Source organism: Pygocentrus nattereri, chromosome 19 (genome assembly GCF_015220715.1).
Source record: "Pygocentrus nattereri isolate fPygNat1 chromosome 19, fPygNat1.pri, whole genome shotgun sequence".
Taxonomy (NCBI): domain Eukaryota; kingdom Metazoa; phylum Chordata; class Actinopteri; order Characiformes; family Serrasalmidae; genus Pygocentrus; species Pygocentrus nattereri.
The window spans coordinates 38,298,026-38,313,535 of NC_051229.1; the positions used below are offsets into that span (position 1 = coordinate 38,298,026).

General features: G+C 43.5%; 1 protein-coding gene across 1 annotated transcript; it reads left to right on the forward strand.

Moving 5' to 3' along the window:
- The first annotated feature begins 1,068 nt into the window (after positions 1-1,068).
- On the forward strand, positions 1,069-13,497 carry ech1 (enoyl CoA hydratase 1, peroxisomal). Its single transcript, XM_017686814.2, has 10 exons — positions 1,069-1,229; positions 3,370-3,538; positions 3,825-3,913; positions 6,294-6,418; positions 9,402-9,450; positions 10,036-10,100; positions 11,035-11,105; positions 11,184-11,255; positions 12,464-12,614; positions 13,069-13,497. Exons 1-10 carry the CDS (start codon positions 1,196-1,198, stop codon positions 13,171-13,173), a joined length of 930 nt encoding a protein of 309 aa, XP_017542303.1. The 5' UTR covers positions 1,069-1,195; the 3' UTR covers positions 13,174-13,497.
- Positions 13,498-15,510: the final 2,013 nt, after the last annotated feature.

Consider the following 15,510-nt stretch of genomic DNA (forward strand, 5'->3'; position numbering starts at 1 on the left):
GAATGCAGTGGAGTAAAGCGCCGCCACTGGACTCTAGAGCAGTGGAGACGAGTTCTCTGGAGTGACCAATCACGCTTCTCCATCTGGCAAGCTGGCAATCCGATGGACAAGTCTGGGTTTGGCGGTTGCCAGGAGACGGTACTTGTCTGACTGCATTGTGCCGAGTGTAAAGTTTGGTGGAGGGGGGATCATGGTGTGGGGTTGTTTTTCAGGAGTTGGGCTCGGCCCCTTAGTTCCAGTGAAAGGAACTCTTAATGCTTCAGCACCAAGAGATTTTGGACAATTTCATGCTCCCAACTTTGTGGGAACAGTTTGGGGACGACCCCTTCCTGCTCCAACATGACTGAGCACCAGTGCACAAAGCAGGTCCATAAAGACGTGGATGAGCCAGTTTGGTGTGGAAGAACTTGACTGGTCTGCACAGAGTCCTGACCTCAACCCCATAGAACACCTTTGGGATTTCCTCCGAGTCCGTCTGGCTCTTTATTCTAGATAAACACAACTGTTTGTCTAGGGGCTTCAACTCACCGCCCCTCACTAAACATGAGGAGGCGCTGCTTCACTTTGCAAAGCCTTTATAAACAATACTGTGACTTTGTCTGGAATTATGAAATATTACAACTTTTTTTCTGAATTGGATGGATGGATGACTTTATACTCAAAATGACTTTGTTTCTCCAAATGGTACTTTTTCTTGAAATATGGCTTTATTCTCGAAATATTACTTTTTTCTCTGAATGTTACGGCTTTATTCTAGAAATATTATGTATATTATTTTTTTACATTATATTTTTTTTTCTCAAAATATTACTTTTTCTTCAAACAGAACTTTTTTCTCAAAATATTTCGACTTCATTCTCGAAATATGACTTTTTTCTCGAAATGTTCCGACTTTATTCTAGAATTATTATGACTTTTTCTTCTCAAAATATCACTTTTTCTCGAAATATTACGACCCCCATCCCGCCCCCCTCAGGGGCTCCGTATAATTTAAAGCCTGAAGTCAAAGATTCAAATCCGCGGTGTTTTCACTCTCGTTTTCTGAGGGACCCGGCGTGTGTGAGCTTTATCGGACACCGTAGGAGCGGGCGGGGAAAGGGTGTCGAGCCCAGATGTTCGCGCAGAGCCGGTTTATATTCACAGTCCTGAGTTTATTTATCTCAGAGAGGAAAGAGTGAAAGAGGTGCGAAGTCCAATGAACTCCATCATCAGATCTGCGTTTGGGGGAGGTAAGTAAGGCTGCCTGTCTGATCGACTGCAGTCAGGTGCTGCATATTAAATATAATCTAATTACTAAATCAGAAGCTTGTGCTGGTGTCTTGTTCTCATTTCTTCGTTCCACCTTAAATCGTGCAGGGAGTACATTGTGTTGCGTCTGGCGCCAGAACGCAACTGCTGAGCCATTTAAGGTGGAACGGAAAATGTTGGCGATTAATTATTACTATTTTTGTAATTGCTGAGGCCATAAACTGCCTTTACTGATCAGTAACCTACATTGATCTCTAGCGACTGTGAGGCATGTGCACTTTCAGAAACCAGCGTTGCTTGTCTTGCAGTGACCTCAGCTGAACCTGATAACTAAACTATAACAATGTAAAATCGAATTAAAGTTCCCAGCTGGCTTCATGTTCGCTCGCATTACTGCTGCTGAGGAGCCAAACAGACGGAAGTAGGTGAAAGTTCACAGCCTGGCCTGCATTCAGCCCGCTGTGCTTCAGTCCTCTGAAGGTCTCTTAAGGACGGGATCCCTCAGTTCACTCAGTCCAGCACGATCTGGACAAAGTACACTGACCACTTTGCTCTAAATTGAAAATAAGAGATGCTTTCTGTCCAAAAGTCTGTTTCTTTTGAATGTAAGAGTATTAAAGCGAAGCTCCACCTATTTCTCAAAAATTCTACATGCACTATATTTCCAAAAGCATTCACTAATGTATCCAAATCACTGGATTCAGGTGTTCCAGTCACTTCCGTGGCCACAGGTGTATAAAGCCGAGCCCCTAGGCCTGCAGACTGCTTCTACAGACATTAGTGAAAGAATGGGTCGCTCTCAGGAGCTCAGTGAATTCCAGCATGGTACCGTGATCGGACGCCACCTGTGCAGCAAGTCCAGTCGTGAAATTTCCTCACTACTAAATATTCCACAGTCCACTGTCAGTGGGATTATAACAAAGTGGAAGCGATTGGGAACGACAGCAACTCAGCCACGAAGTGGTCGGCCACGTAAAATGACAGAGCGGTCAGCGGATGCTGAGGGGCATAGTGCGCAGAGGTCACAGACTTTCTGCAGAGACGATCACTACAGACCTCCAAACTTCATGTGGCCTTCAGATCAGCTCAAGAACAGCGTAGAGAGCTTCATGGAATGGGTTTCCATGGCTGAGCAGCTGCATCCAAGCCTTACACCTGAGAGGTCATGTGTTATCGCAAAATAACATCACAGCTGTGATTTGGTGGCTGTAGATCATCACAGCCGTGATGTTATTGGTGATAGCTCCCTCCTCGAGTGTCTCTACTGCTTTTATAAAACAGTTAAATAAATACAGTAAGAAATGAATAAACTGGCCGTGAACACGGAGTTTAATATGTTTTAATGTTCAGCTCCTTCCTCCAAATTATAGTTACTTAACGAGCAGCTTGTTGCTACGTCAGAGTAACGAGCTCCGCCCACTCGCTGCTCAGCCGGCAGTTCGTTCTCCAGCTCCTTGCACTAAATTCCCAAACTGTCGTCTCCACTGAGCAGCTTTTCAGTCGGCAGCTGTGACAGAAGAACAGCTGAACAACCTGGAATCAGCCAGAAATGAACCCAACACCATTCGCCAGACGTGTCTGATCTTCAGAGTCGGACCAAATCAGACTGAGCTATAAAACTGCTGCAATATCAGGTTCGGCTCAGTTTGGTCAGTTTTTGCCAGGTCAGTATTAATGTTGTTTTGTTCCAGACGGTCTGTAAAGCTTCTTACAGCCCGTTTAGTTTGGCGAATGGTGTTGGGTTCATTTCTGGCTGATTCCAGGTTGTTCAGCTGTTCTTCTGTCACAGCTGCCGACTGAAAAGCTGCTCAGTGGCGACGACAGTTTGGGAATTTAGTGTCGTCTGATCTTCAGAGTTGGACCAAATCGGCTGTCGGTCAAATGTGGTCTTAACAGTGTCCGTTTTCTGTTTGTGGTACAGTAAGAAGTAAAAATGTTCAAATGGCTCGAGCGTCTCCTACAGCTGTCAAGGTTGTTTCTTAGCAGCGGCGTCTCGGAGTGATACAGTGTTTGTGAAAAACCTGTGATGTTATGGTGAAATAACAGCACAGTTAGAACACTTCTCAACCAATCAGCTCACATGGGCAGAACTAACTGTTGTATAAATTGATCTGCTGACAGGCCGAGGGCTGTGGCGTCCAGCGCTGAATGCTGTTAGAGCGATGTCTGCCTCAGGAGGCCCCACCCCACCTTTCACCACCCTGTCAATCAGCCAACCAGCCTCTCATGTCACCCATGTGGAGTTGCACCGTCCAGAGAAACGCAATGCCATGAACCAGGCCTTCTGGAGGTACACTATTGCACCGTCATCTCCACACTGATAGTCTTTGGGACAGATTGACTTCAACACAATGTTTTCTAACAGCTCACCATGTGGTCATGAGGGTCAGGGTTGCAGCCTCACTTCCTGCTCTAAAAGGTGGGGGTGTGGCTAAAACAAGGCTCCACCTACAAACTGAAACTCTAGCTGTGTTCAATTCCACAGGGTCCCTAAGAAGTATTGAACAAGTAATGAATAATGTTTTGGTAAAGAGTGAAGTATTTTGATATGAAATTTGTGGTTTTCCTTTCTGCAGTGAGATGATTGACTGCTTTAATCAGATCGCTGAAGACCCAGAGTGCCGTGTGGTCGTCTTCTCAGGTGCTGGGAAGCTTTTTACTGCAGGTAAAGCCGTTCACAAACTCTCTCTGACTGAACATGATTTCTGTTGAGAGCCGTAGAATCTTTCCACATCTGTACTATTGAATAAGATTTTACATCTGAGGACAAGGCTGAGGCTGGGCAATTAAACGATAACAATAATTATCGCGGTATAACATTCCTCAATAGAAATATAAGAAATGTTTGATATTGTTACAACCCGTCTCCTGTAGGCCGCAACATAAAAGTGTCTCCCCCAGCTTCCCATTACCAACCCGCCAGACCAAGCACACCCAAACACGTATCACTCGTCTAGAACCATGACGTACCATGGTGCCAAAGTACCACAGTATGCAAATCAGTCAATGTTACCGTTCCCTGATGACACCCCACTCGCGCCGCTCTCATAAATATAAAAGCCCAGGAGCTGAGAGTGAGGAGAGCCACGCTCATGCGCTGAGCTAAACACCCCCAGCACCACCTCACAAGGCTGCAATACGCCATCTGTCTGAACCAGCTGTAAATAACCCAGTTCATCTGAGCTTAGTTTGTAATAAAGATGTTGGACCGATTAAGTGAGGATTCTTGCGAGTTGACAACTCAAACTCCCGGTCACGACTCGCTGAATAGACATCAATGGCAATAAACACCGGAACTACGGAAAGCGAAACAGTTCAGGATTGGGTAACGTTAAATAGCCAACTGTCAGCCTTTCGTCTGTCTTTCTCAAACTTTTTTCCCCACTTTCCGTAGTTCCAGTGTTGCTTGTTGTTGATTTTTGTTCAGTGAGTGCGCGTCAAAGGGGTCGGTTTATGAAGGGGACCGTGAATTTGAGTGGGAACTGAATCGGCTGTAACGATAAGTGCCTTGAACAGCTTGCAGAATGTAAGGATTTTGGGCCACTTCTGCAAACCCTGGCTGACCGGTGATGCAGTCTGCAACCTTGTTTTCAAATTGAATGTAACTTAGACAGAGTTCAAAGAAATCCTCTTTATTTAATCAGAATTCAGTGCATCTAAGAAATCAGGAAGCGGGTTATATTGAATGCAGACCTGCTGAGCAGATCATTCGAAGCGAGCTGTAATGGTTTTAGGGAATGTTCTACCGTTCGGCGTCTCTGCCGCTCCCTGCTAATAATTTTCTGGCTCGGGTCAGTGGCTCATACTGTTAAGGCTCAAGACGAACTGCCTGATCAGAAACACCTTCCCTCGTCGAAGATGGGGATAGTAGTGGAGGAAAATCATCAGCCTTGTACAAAAGGGCCGTTTGATTCTGTCTCTTGTACACTAGCTCTAAAAACACACCAGCCCAGCCCACCCGGCTTCCCCCCGCAGCCCCACCTCCAAACCCGAATAGCACTGCATGCCCCTCCCATTTCTGAGCATTTTTCAAAGTTGAGCCAGGGGTGGAGTTGAAAATAGTGGGGTGTTACTCTTTAACTGCAGCATGATTCTCTCACAAGAGACAAATACCATCCTACTTTTGGGTCCATTCAGTTAATGCCACCGAGGTCTGTCTTTCACACAGTGAGCATCATATATACTGCTGTTCTTCCTCTCTCAAACTACTGTGATACAATAGTGAAACCCAGATATCTGCTAGCTTTTGTTTGAAAGTTTTTGTTGTGATGTGCTCTGACAGGGATATGGTAGGAATGATGGCAGTAAGGCAGTGTGATCCATCACTGACGTACCGAGCCAGCTGATGTTTGCTGTTTGTACTAAGCTGATGTTACTAAACAGTTTTAGTACCTGTAACAAGATAGCCTAGCATTTTTTTTTTACCAGACAGCTAAAAATAGTCTGTTTTCTTTTTAAACTATGAATATGACCAAAATCGTGGCTGTGCTCTGAATGTGAGAGTGCTGGTGAAAGCAGCTAAATTTTAAGACATTACCCTGAATGTCTTAAAATCAAACTTCTGGGAGGTCCCTGAAAATAAGCTTATTATGACATTATACTGTTAATTTGGAAAATAGACCCATAATCAGCAGCTTCCATCTTTTGGTGTTCTTAACTGACCACAGATGCAGCACTGATCTGCCTCTGGATGGCGCTGTTGCAAACTGGTTCACCTAGTTGATCTATTATAACCTAGAAGGATTCCCCTGAAGAACTTGCCCCAGCATATCTGTTAATCTAAAAACTTGCCCAACGAAAATAAGGGGCTATTTCACACACTGGCTATGGTATCCCTGGTGGTTGCCTAGGAGTTGTTGGACAGTTGCTGCAGTATCAGGCATTGTTAAGGTCCTTCTAGGCAGTTGATGTGGTATCACAGGCAATTGCAAAAGTGTTGCTTGACTGTTGTTATGGTAACCCAGGGGTTTGCTGAAGTGTTCCATTAATTCATTTCAATGGTCATCTAGTATCTGAGGACAAACTGAACCAAACTCTGTGCGCAGGTATCGACCTTATGGACATGGCTGGTGGTTTACTGCGACCTGACGCAGACGACACTGCCAGGATATCGTGGAAAGTTCGCCAGACTATTTCCAAATACCAGGAAACCTTCTCAGTCATTGAAAAGGTTAGGTTACCACATCATTATGTGGCACAGCAACTGACATACATTTATGTGCAAATGCTTATAGTCACACTAGACATTTGCATTTTGCGTTGTTTTGTGAAAAGGGCATGACCGAGACTGGAGTGTAAACTGGCAAAGAAGAAAAAATTGCATGTTGGTGCAGACAGCAAGCTAGTTATCTATTATACAATTTAAATTGTACTTTAAATTTAAATTTATTCATTCATTTATTCAATTTAAATTTAATTTAATTTTATTAAATTATCACCAAAGAGTAGTGCTGTACACTGATGTGAAGTGTAGATAATTGGTGTGACTGGTGACTAGCCAGGGAGCTAACATACCACCAATCATAAACTGTACAACCTCAAAAATAAGCATATTCTATCATAGTCATATAGACAGTCATATACTGTCTCCAAAAATCCTCCATGACTAAGGGACATAGGAAATCATATACTTTGCCTGAGGGAGGGTTACCGGTACCTACCCTGGACCCAAGCCTGGGGATAGTGTTCCTCAGTGAGTACCTGGTGATCAGGCAGCCCATGTAACCCCCTGGGCTTAGCCCTAAAAGGCACTGTGGGGGGAACCATGTGGGCCCACCATCCGCAATGTCCAGCATGAGGGACCGGCGTAGTGTTTTATAGGCAGTGGGAGATGGCTAGAAGCCCTTGGCGGCATGCACCCCTGTGGTGGAAACTGGCTCTTGGTACGTGGAATGTAACCTCACTGGGAGGAAGGAGCCGGAGCTTGTGCGGGAAGTTGACAGGTACCCACTAGATACAGTTAGGCTCACCTCCACCCACAGTGTTGGCTCTGAAACCAAACTCCTCGATAGGGGTTGGTCCCTCTCCTACTCAGGAGTTGCACAGGGTGAGAGGCACCAGGCGGGTGTGGGGATACTGTGGGGAGTCCTCGGCTGGCTGCCATGCAGTTGGAGTTTGTCCCGGTGGACAAGAGGGTCGCCTCAATGCAAATTAAAATCGCAGGAAGGAAAACTGCAAGTGTTTATGCACCGAAAACAGTCAAGAGTATTCTGCCTTCTTGGAGCAAGAGGGTGAGGTTCAGGAAAGGCCCCACCCTCAGACTCCATAGTCTTGCTGGGAGACTGTAATGCTCATGTTAGCAATGACTGGGAGACATGGAGAGGGGTGATTGGGAAGAATGGCACACCCAATCCAAACTTGAATGGTGAATTGTTGTTGCACTACTGTGCTAGGCATGGACTGTCCATAATGAACACCAAGTTCAAATACAAGGATGTTCATAAGTGTACATGGTACCAGAGCTCCTTGCATCAAAGGCCAATGATGGACTTTGATGTTGTTTCATCTGACTTGGGACCGTATGTTCTGGACAGAGAGGTGTTGAGCTGTCAACCAATCACCATCTGGTGGTGAGTTGGAACAGATGGCAGGGAAGACTGATGGTCAAACCTGGTAGGCCCAAGCAAATAGTGCGGGTGTGCTGGGAACAACCGTCGGAGGCCTCTGTTTGGAATGATTTTAACTCCCACCTCCAGGAGAGCTTTTCTCATGTTCTGGAGGAGGTAGGGGACATGGAGTCTGAATGGAACCTGTTCAAAACCTCCGTTGTGGAAGCTGCCAGACGTAGCTGTGTCCAAAAGCTTGTTGGTGCCCTGTCAGGGCGGTAACCCAAGAACCCCCTGGTGGCACCAGTGATGAGGGAAGCTGTCAAGCTGAAGAAAGATGCCTTCAGAGCCTGGATGGACCGGTGGACTCCTGACTCAGCAGATGGGTACCATCAGGGGAAAATGGTAGCAGCAGCAATGGTGGCAGAAGCAAAATCCAGGGAGTGGGAGGAGTTCGATGAGGTTGTGGTAAAAGACTTTTGGTTTGGCTTCAAGGAGGTTCTGGACAACTGTCTGGCGACACAGGAGCGGTTGGGGTGGCTTCGCCCAAGCTGTATTCAGCAGGGGTGGAGGAACTCTCAAGGAGCACTTTGAGGAGTTCCTTAATCCAAGTGACAAGCCTCCCTCACAGAAGAAAGGGGACCGGAGGCTGTGTGCCAACTACCAGGGTATCACGCTGTTCAGTCTCCCTGGGAAAGTTTCTGTCAAGGTGCTGAAAAGGATAGTTGAACCTCAGATTGAGGAGGAACAATGCAGATGCCGCATTGACTGGATTACATGGATGACTCCAGCACTCACTTGAGCGGTTTGCAGCTGACTGTGAAGCAGTTGGCATTCGGATCAGCACCTCCAAGTCTAAGTCCATGGTCGTAGCCTGGAAAAGAATGGCATGCCAACTCCAGGTAAGGGGCCCTAGGTGCAGAAGTTTAAGTATCTCAGGATCTTGTTCAGGAGCTAAGGGAAGAGGGATCGTGAGATCAGCCACAGGCTGGTACAGGCAGCAGCAGTAATGCAGTCACTGTACCGGACTGTAGTGGTGAAGAGTGAGCTGAGCCATAAGACAAAGCTCTCTGTTTACCAGTCAGTCTACAACCTGACCCTCATCTATGATCATGAGCTGTGGATAGTGAACAAAAGAATGAGATTGAGAATACAAGTGGCAGAAATGAGCTTTCTTTGCAGCATGGCGGGTTACAATCTAATTGGCAGGGTGAGGAGCTCGGTCATCCAGAGCTCGGATTACAGCCGATACTACTCCACATTGAGAGGTGCCATTGAGATGATTTGGGCATCTGATCAGGATGCCCCCTGGATGCCTCCTACTGTGGGTTTCTAGGCACTGCCTACTGGGACAAGACCCAGGAGGCATCTTCGACCCCGCTGGAGGGAGTTGTGGGGGGAAAGGGCCATCTGGGATTCTCTGCTCTCTCAACTGCTACAGCAACCCTAATTGGACTAAGTGGTTAATGATGATGTTGAGTCTTATACTCATTCACTCTCAAAATGTGCTGATTGATACTAATGTGGCTGGGTCTGTATTAATAGTGAAACAAAATAGGATTGTTTGTCTAATCATCTATAAACTTTGCACCGTATCTCTGTGCACAGTGTCCGAAGCCCGTGGTGGTCGCAGTGCACGGCGCGTGTGTCGGAGCAGGTCAGTCTGGAGCTCTCAACACTTCCCTAATCTGTGGTTTCAGTTTGTGTGCATTGTTTTAAACGGCCCGTATCACAGAAAACTTTTTGCTTTAAAACAGCTGTAGCACGTAAACATTGTCAAAGTTCTGCTTATTCACTCCCCGCTCTGTGTGTGGGTAACTAAGCTGCAGAAACATCCTGTTTTCAAATAACTATTTTTGTGATGTCACCAAAACATCTACTTGCCTTTGTAGCCTACAGCAGTTTAACTGCTGTGTGTTTCATGCTGGGTTGCTTTATGAATGAGGCAGCAAATCAGAACAGAGCTCATTTACATATTATAGTCTTAAAGGCACAGTAACAAAAACAACCTGTTTGATTCTAAAGGAAACAGAGAAGTTTGAAAATGTTGAGGAATAATTTATGTTTTAAGCCACATAAACATCATATGGATGGATCCCAGGAAAAGAACTACGATACTATAAAACTGTAGGATATGGGCATTTTTAAAGGAAAAGCAAAAATACAATTCCTCTAAAATGTATTCATGTCTGAAGTGTTGTTTATGTTTATAGAAAACTCAGTGTGTGTTTTCCTCTGACAGGAGTGGATCTGATCACTGCCTGTGATATACGTCTCTGCACGCAGGACGCCTGGTTTCAAGTGAAGGTATGAAGAATTTTACTGCACTGTCCTGCATCTCTGACATATCATCATACTTGTGTACACCAACCGGCCACTTCATTAAGTCCACCTCCTTGTTTCTACGCTCACTGTCCACTTTATCAGCTCCACTGACTGTATAGCTGCACTCTGTAGTTCTACAGTTACAGACTGTAGTCCATCTGTTTCTCTGATACTTTGTTACCCTGTTCTTCAGTGGTCAGGAGTCAGGACCCCTACCAGACCCACACAAAGCAAGTATTATTTGGAGCAGTAGCACCAATGTGGTGGTGTTGTGTTAGTGTGTGTTGCGCTGGTCTGAGTGGATCAGACACAACAGGGCTGCTGGAGTTTTTAAACACCTCAGTGCCGCTGCTGGACTGAGAATAGTTTTTGCTATAACCCAAATTGGCCATGTTTTTTTTTCAGAATATGGCAAAACAACAGATGAGACATCTTTTTATTTATATATATATATATATATATATATGTATGTGTATATATATATATATATATATATATATATATATATATATATATATATATATATATATATATATATATATATATATATAATATACGTTCCACTGATAAACATAGTGTTAGCTAGATTTGTGGCTAACCTAATTTAGCCTTGATTTAGCCAATTTTAATGATTATATCTGCAGTGATATAAGCTGCTATAACTGATGTTGCCAGAAAATTTGTTTTAACATTTTGTCCTACCTGTCCTACCAAATCTGCTAGATGGCTCTGTATATCTGAGGCAAAAGCGACCCTGGCTCAGCATTCTTAGTCATAACTTAAATGTCGTGAGAATTTAACCACAAGGGGGCGCATCTGGACCGTTACATCTCTATTCATATTTGTTGTCGTTTGAATAAATATTTGTTCAAACTTACAGCATCTCCCTCCCAAATTACTTCCGTGTTACATTTAGGAGGTAGACATCGGCTTGGCAGCAGATGTTGGAACTTTGCAGCGTCTTCCGAAAGTGATTGGCAGTGGAAGGTGAGGGTCATTAATTGCTGTGTAAAGTGAGTAAATTATGAAATACAGCTCTCTAACTTTTCTTCTTGATGTTTTCAGCTTGGTGAATGAATTGGCTCTCACTGCGAGGAAAATGTACTCGGATGAAGCCAAGAGTTCCGGCCTGGTCAGGTGTGTTGCTCCTGCTCTGTATGCGCTGCTGGTAAATAAAAACGAGTAAACAAAGGTCACATACAGGACAAGACTGTACCTGTTGCCAGAACGTAAACTGGGCACTTTTTGAACCATTCAACAGATGTTGTTTATTTAGATTATATTAAAACTCAGCGGTACGGCGGTGGTAGCTTTAGAAATGAGCCATAATAAACAGAACAACTAGGCTATAAATGAAGGCTATAAAAATGAACTAAACCTGAAAACATAATAAAACAAAAATTCAAAATGCTGTCCCATCTCCCTGCTTTAAGAAGAAATATTGATGGACAAGAAATGGCACTTGCCCCTCTTACTTTTCCCAGAAATTCAGAGGATTTCCCACAATCTAATAAGGCTTTCACAAAACGAGTGAAGTGGAGTGGAGAGTGCTGGGCTGTTCTACACTCAGGTCATGTCAGACTGTAGGGAGCCCTGAATGTCTCCCAGGTGCTGGTTTGTGGACGTTTCATACAGACAAGTTTCTGTGCAATGTCATTACAGTAAACTGCACCCGTCACAGATAGGATGGTTGGAGAATGTTTAGTATCCTAAGATCACGTCTCTTATGGATCTGGGACTTCAAAAGGGTGGATGGGGGTCCCGATGGTCCCAAAGGCAACAAAAACATATGGTTAGCAATAACCATCCTTCACTGGAACTAAGGCGCCCAAACCTTGAAAAACAGCCCCGCCCATCATCCTTCCTCCACCAAACTTTACTGCTGAGACTACGCATTGCGGTAGGTAGTGTTCTCTCGGCATCTGTGAAACCCAGATTCATCCATCAGACGGCCAGATTCATCACTCCAGTCGACACTTAGCATGTTAGGCTTGTTAGTTTGGAACTCTGTAGTGAGTGATGCAACAGAGACAGACTTTTTTACATGCTATGCGCTTCAGTAGCTGGCACTCCTGCTCTTTGAGTTTGCATGGTCTGTTTTACAGTTGTTGCACTTACAGTCGTCTGGGGCAGATCTAGCAGGGGTAAAATACCAATGAACTGACTTTTTGCAAAAGTGACATCCTATGAAAGTGCCACATGTAAAATCCCTGAGCCATTCATCCAGTCAGCCTAAAGCCTTGTTAATATGAAACATAGTTGATGATTTTAATTTGGATGGTTAATGATTAATCGCTGACTAATAACAGTTATTGGTGTGTTTGTTCTTTCCTGCATCTCTGCAGTCGTGTGTTCCCTGATAAAGAGACCCTGATGGCGGGAGCGATGGAGGTCGCAGGAGAGATCGCAAGCCGGAGCCCCGTTGCTGTCCAAGGAACCAAAATCAACCTCATCTTCTCCCGAGACCACAGCGTGAAGGAGGGCCTGGATTTCGCGGTGAGAGAATAGATTTCAGAATAACAGTAAAAAAATTAAATTAACCTTTAAGTTGTGCACAGCTTGTATAATCTCCATAGAAAAGCAGTTACCAATAGAATGGGAGCAGCCTAAGGTCACATGATCCCAAGATCTCATGTCCAATGCCAAGTGTGGGCTAGAGGGGTATAAAGCCCCCCAGCATTCTGCTGAGGTGCAGTGGACCTGTGTTCTCTGGAGTGATGGAGTTCCATCCAGAACTGACCATCCAACATCAGTACCTGACTTCACTAATGCTCAATCAAGTCCTCACAGCAATGTTCAACATCTAGAAGAGGCTGTTACTGCAGCGCAGACTCACTATTAACACATTAATTTCGAAATAAACAGTAGAGTTTACAGGCTTTTGGTGTGTGAGTGGCCGTCTTGGCACTCAGCTGACTGAGGTTCCTTCTGTCAATCTCTTTGTCTTTAGGCTATGTGGAACATGAGCATGCTGCAGACTGACGATCTCATGAAGTCAGCTCAGGCAGCCTTGGAGAAGAAGAGCATCAAACAAGTTGTCTTCTCCAAGCTCTGAGGTGAGAAGATCCGGTTCAGATGGCCTCTTCAGACAGAGCCTTCCTGTTGACTCTACTCTGATCCGCAAAGTTTCAGCATCAAGATTTCTTCAGTTCTTCATGGCAGTTATAATAAACACTCTATTGTTCTAACAATTCTGAATGAAAACAGAACTGATTTAAAATGTGTTGCCTTAACATGGACTGATTATCAGGTAACGCTGAAATGCTAATGTCAGTTTTACAGGAGAACTGTACGCAGCATAATGCGGCTGATATGTCTAATGGTTTTTGATGTTAAAGCAATGTATATTTCTGCATTAAATTACTTTGGATGTATAATATTTTTGTCTCGTTGTCTCTTTTGTGCGAATTAGAGTCCAACCGACATACGTTGGCAGGTATCAGCCAATGCTGAAAACTGCCGCAAATATCACTCATCTACGGCTCCAACTATCAAATATCCTCCTCTGGTTCACGCCAGATAGCAAAACAATACAAGAACAACGTGAACAGAGAATAAGGTTTGACCATTAGTTTAACATAATAAACATACAGAAACGGGGAAAAGTGGGTGAAGCAATGGCTGTGATTCAATAACAAGATTTAGAAATATTTTAGCATATATTTTCTCATATCTCTCTCTTTGAATATTCTATAAACCCCATTTCTGCAGTAAAATGCAATAAAAAAATAATCTGATTTGTTCATTCTCTTGCACCTGTAGTTAACTGACAAAAGTATAAAGAAGACATTTAAGTGTAAATATGAGCAAATTTGGCTCAAAAAAGCTTTTACTACTGTGTTGCAGCAAATTTCCTTTTAATTAAATCAAGTAGGTGACGCTGTTTTGTAATGAGCTGTTTTATAATGAGCTCCGTGACGAGTGGAAAAACGACTGCATCACAGTTCTAACTATAGCGAGCCGAGCATGCTGCCACTATTTAAGGTGGAACGGAAAAACAGCTGTCCAGTAGGAAAAGAACTCCAGGCTTGTCCTCATGTGAACCTCGATATGACAGACCCTGTATGTCTGGGTGTTTATTACTAGTTCATACTGCTGAATAACAGACTTAACACCGTCATTTTGGAAGTGTTCACTGTTTATTTAACAGTGACGTATCTGTGGTTTTTTTGCAAAACGAATAGACTTAAAGTCGTCCGGGTTTGTTTTATGTTTTTTTTTTTTCCACTGACCAATCACAGTCACAGTCACAGTCACAGTCAATTTCTTTCTAAGAAAATTCGAAGTCATTCCAGAAAACTTTACAATAGATACATTCCTACAAGAGACGACCAATGGTTTCATCAGAACGGTGACAAAAAGAACAGTTTGACATAATAGCAGGATTAAATTTAGCTAGTTTATACTTTATTGGATGACAATAGGGACATATTACACTTTAAAAACAGGTTAGGATTATAATTCATTTATATTTTGAAAGAAAACAAGTTATTTTAACCATTAGACCTTCCTGAGCCTCAATTTAGCAATATTGGGTTTTAAATCAATCATATTGAATTCCAAGCAAAACAGAAGAGCTCGTCCTTACAGTCACGTGTGAAGGCTGAGGCCATATTTTGAGGTAAAAAATAAATAAATAAATAAATTTCTGCAGTTTTAACTGCAATAATCTAAACATGACTATGGAATATATGAAATCATTGACATAAAGAAAACAAATGCCAAATAAACATGATAGAATATAGAATGAAAGTTCCCTAGGAGTCGTGTCACTGGTGTTACTGCATAGCAAAACTCTCCTATTTTGAAATAAAAGTCACACTGATGACATCATGCCTTCCTTTTACCTGTTTTTTTTTGAGGATCTATGAAGAGAAGCATGGTGAGTCCTCTGTGTCTTTCAGTTCTCAGAGATTTTCTCATTCAGCTCATGATTTCATATGAAGCAGCCGTTTTGTCAAATGCATTGTTCATTAAAAACGTCTCTGGTGTTTCCTTTATTATGTGTAACGCCAATGACGATCAGTAACGCCAGTGACTCCAATGGCAAAGATAAAGTTTCAATTCTGAATAATTTTAAGAGAAACTTCCAAAATTTTATTTGAAAGGAGATTTTTTTTTTCCTAAGCCACCAAACTTTCCAATATTTGTTGCCAAATTTGTTATTCCAAAAGCTACTACAAGCAGGAACGTCATGAATGATCGTCTGCAGTGGTTGGTTTCCTCCACTGTTACATCGTATTGTTGAAGCCCTGAGAATGTCATCTCAGCAAGAAGTATGCTGAGGCCTTCAGGCGCCAGAATGTAACTGCTGAACCTTTTAAGGAAAAATGTCAACGATTGAGCACCAACCCCACAACGATGTGACGATTTTTAGAATGTAAACTGGTTT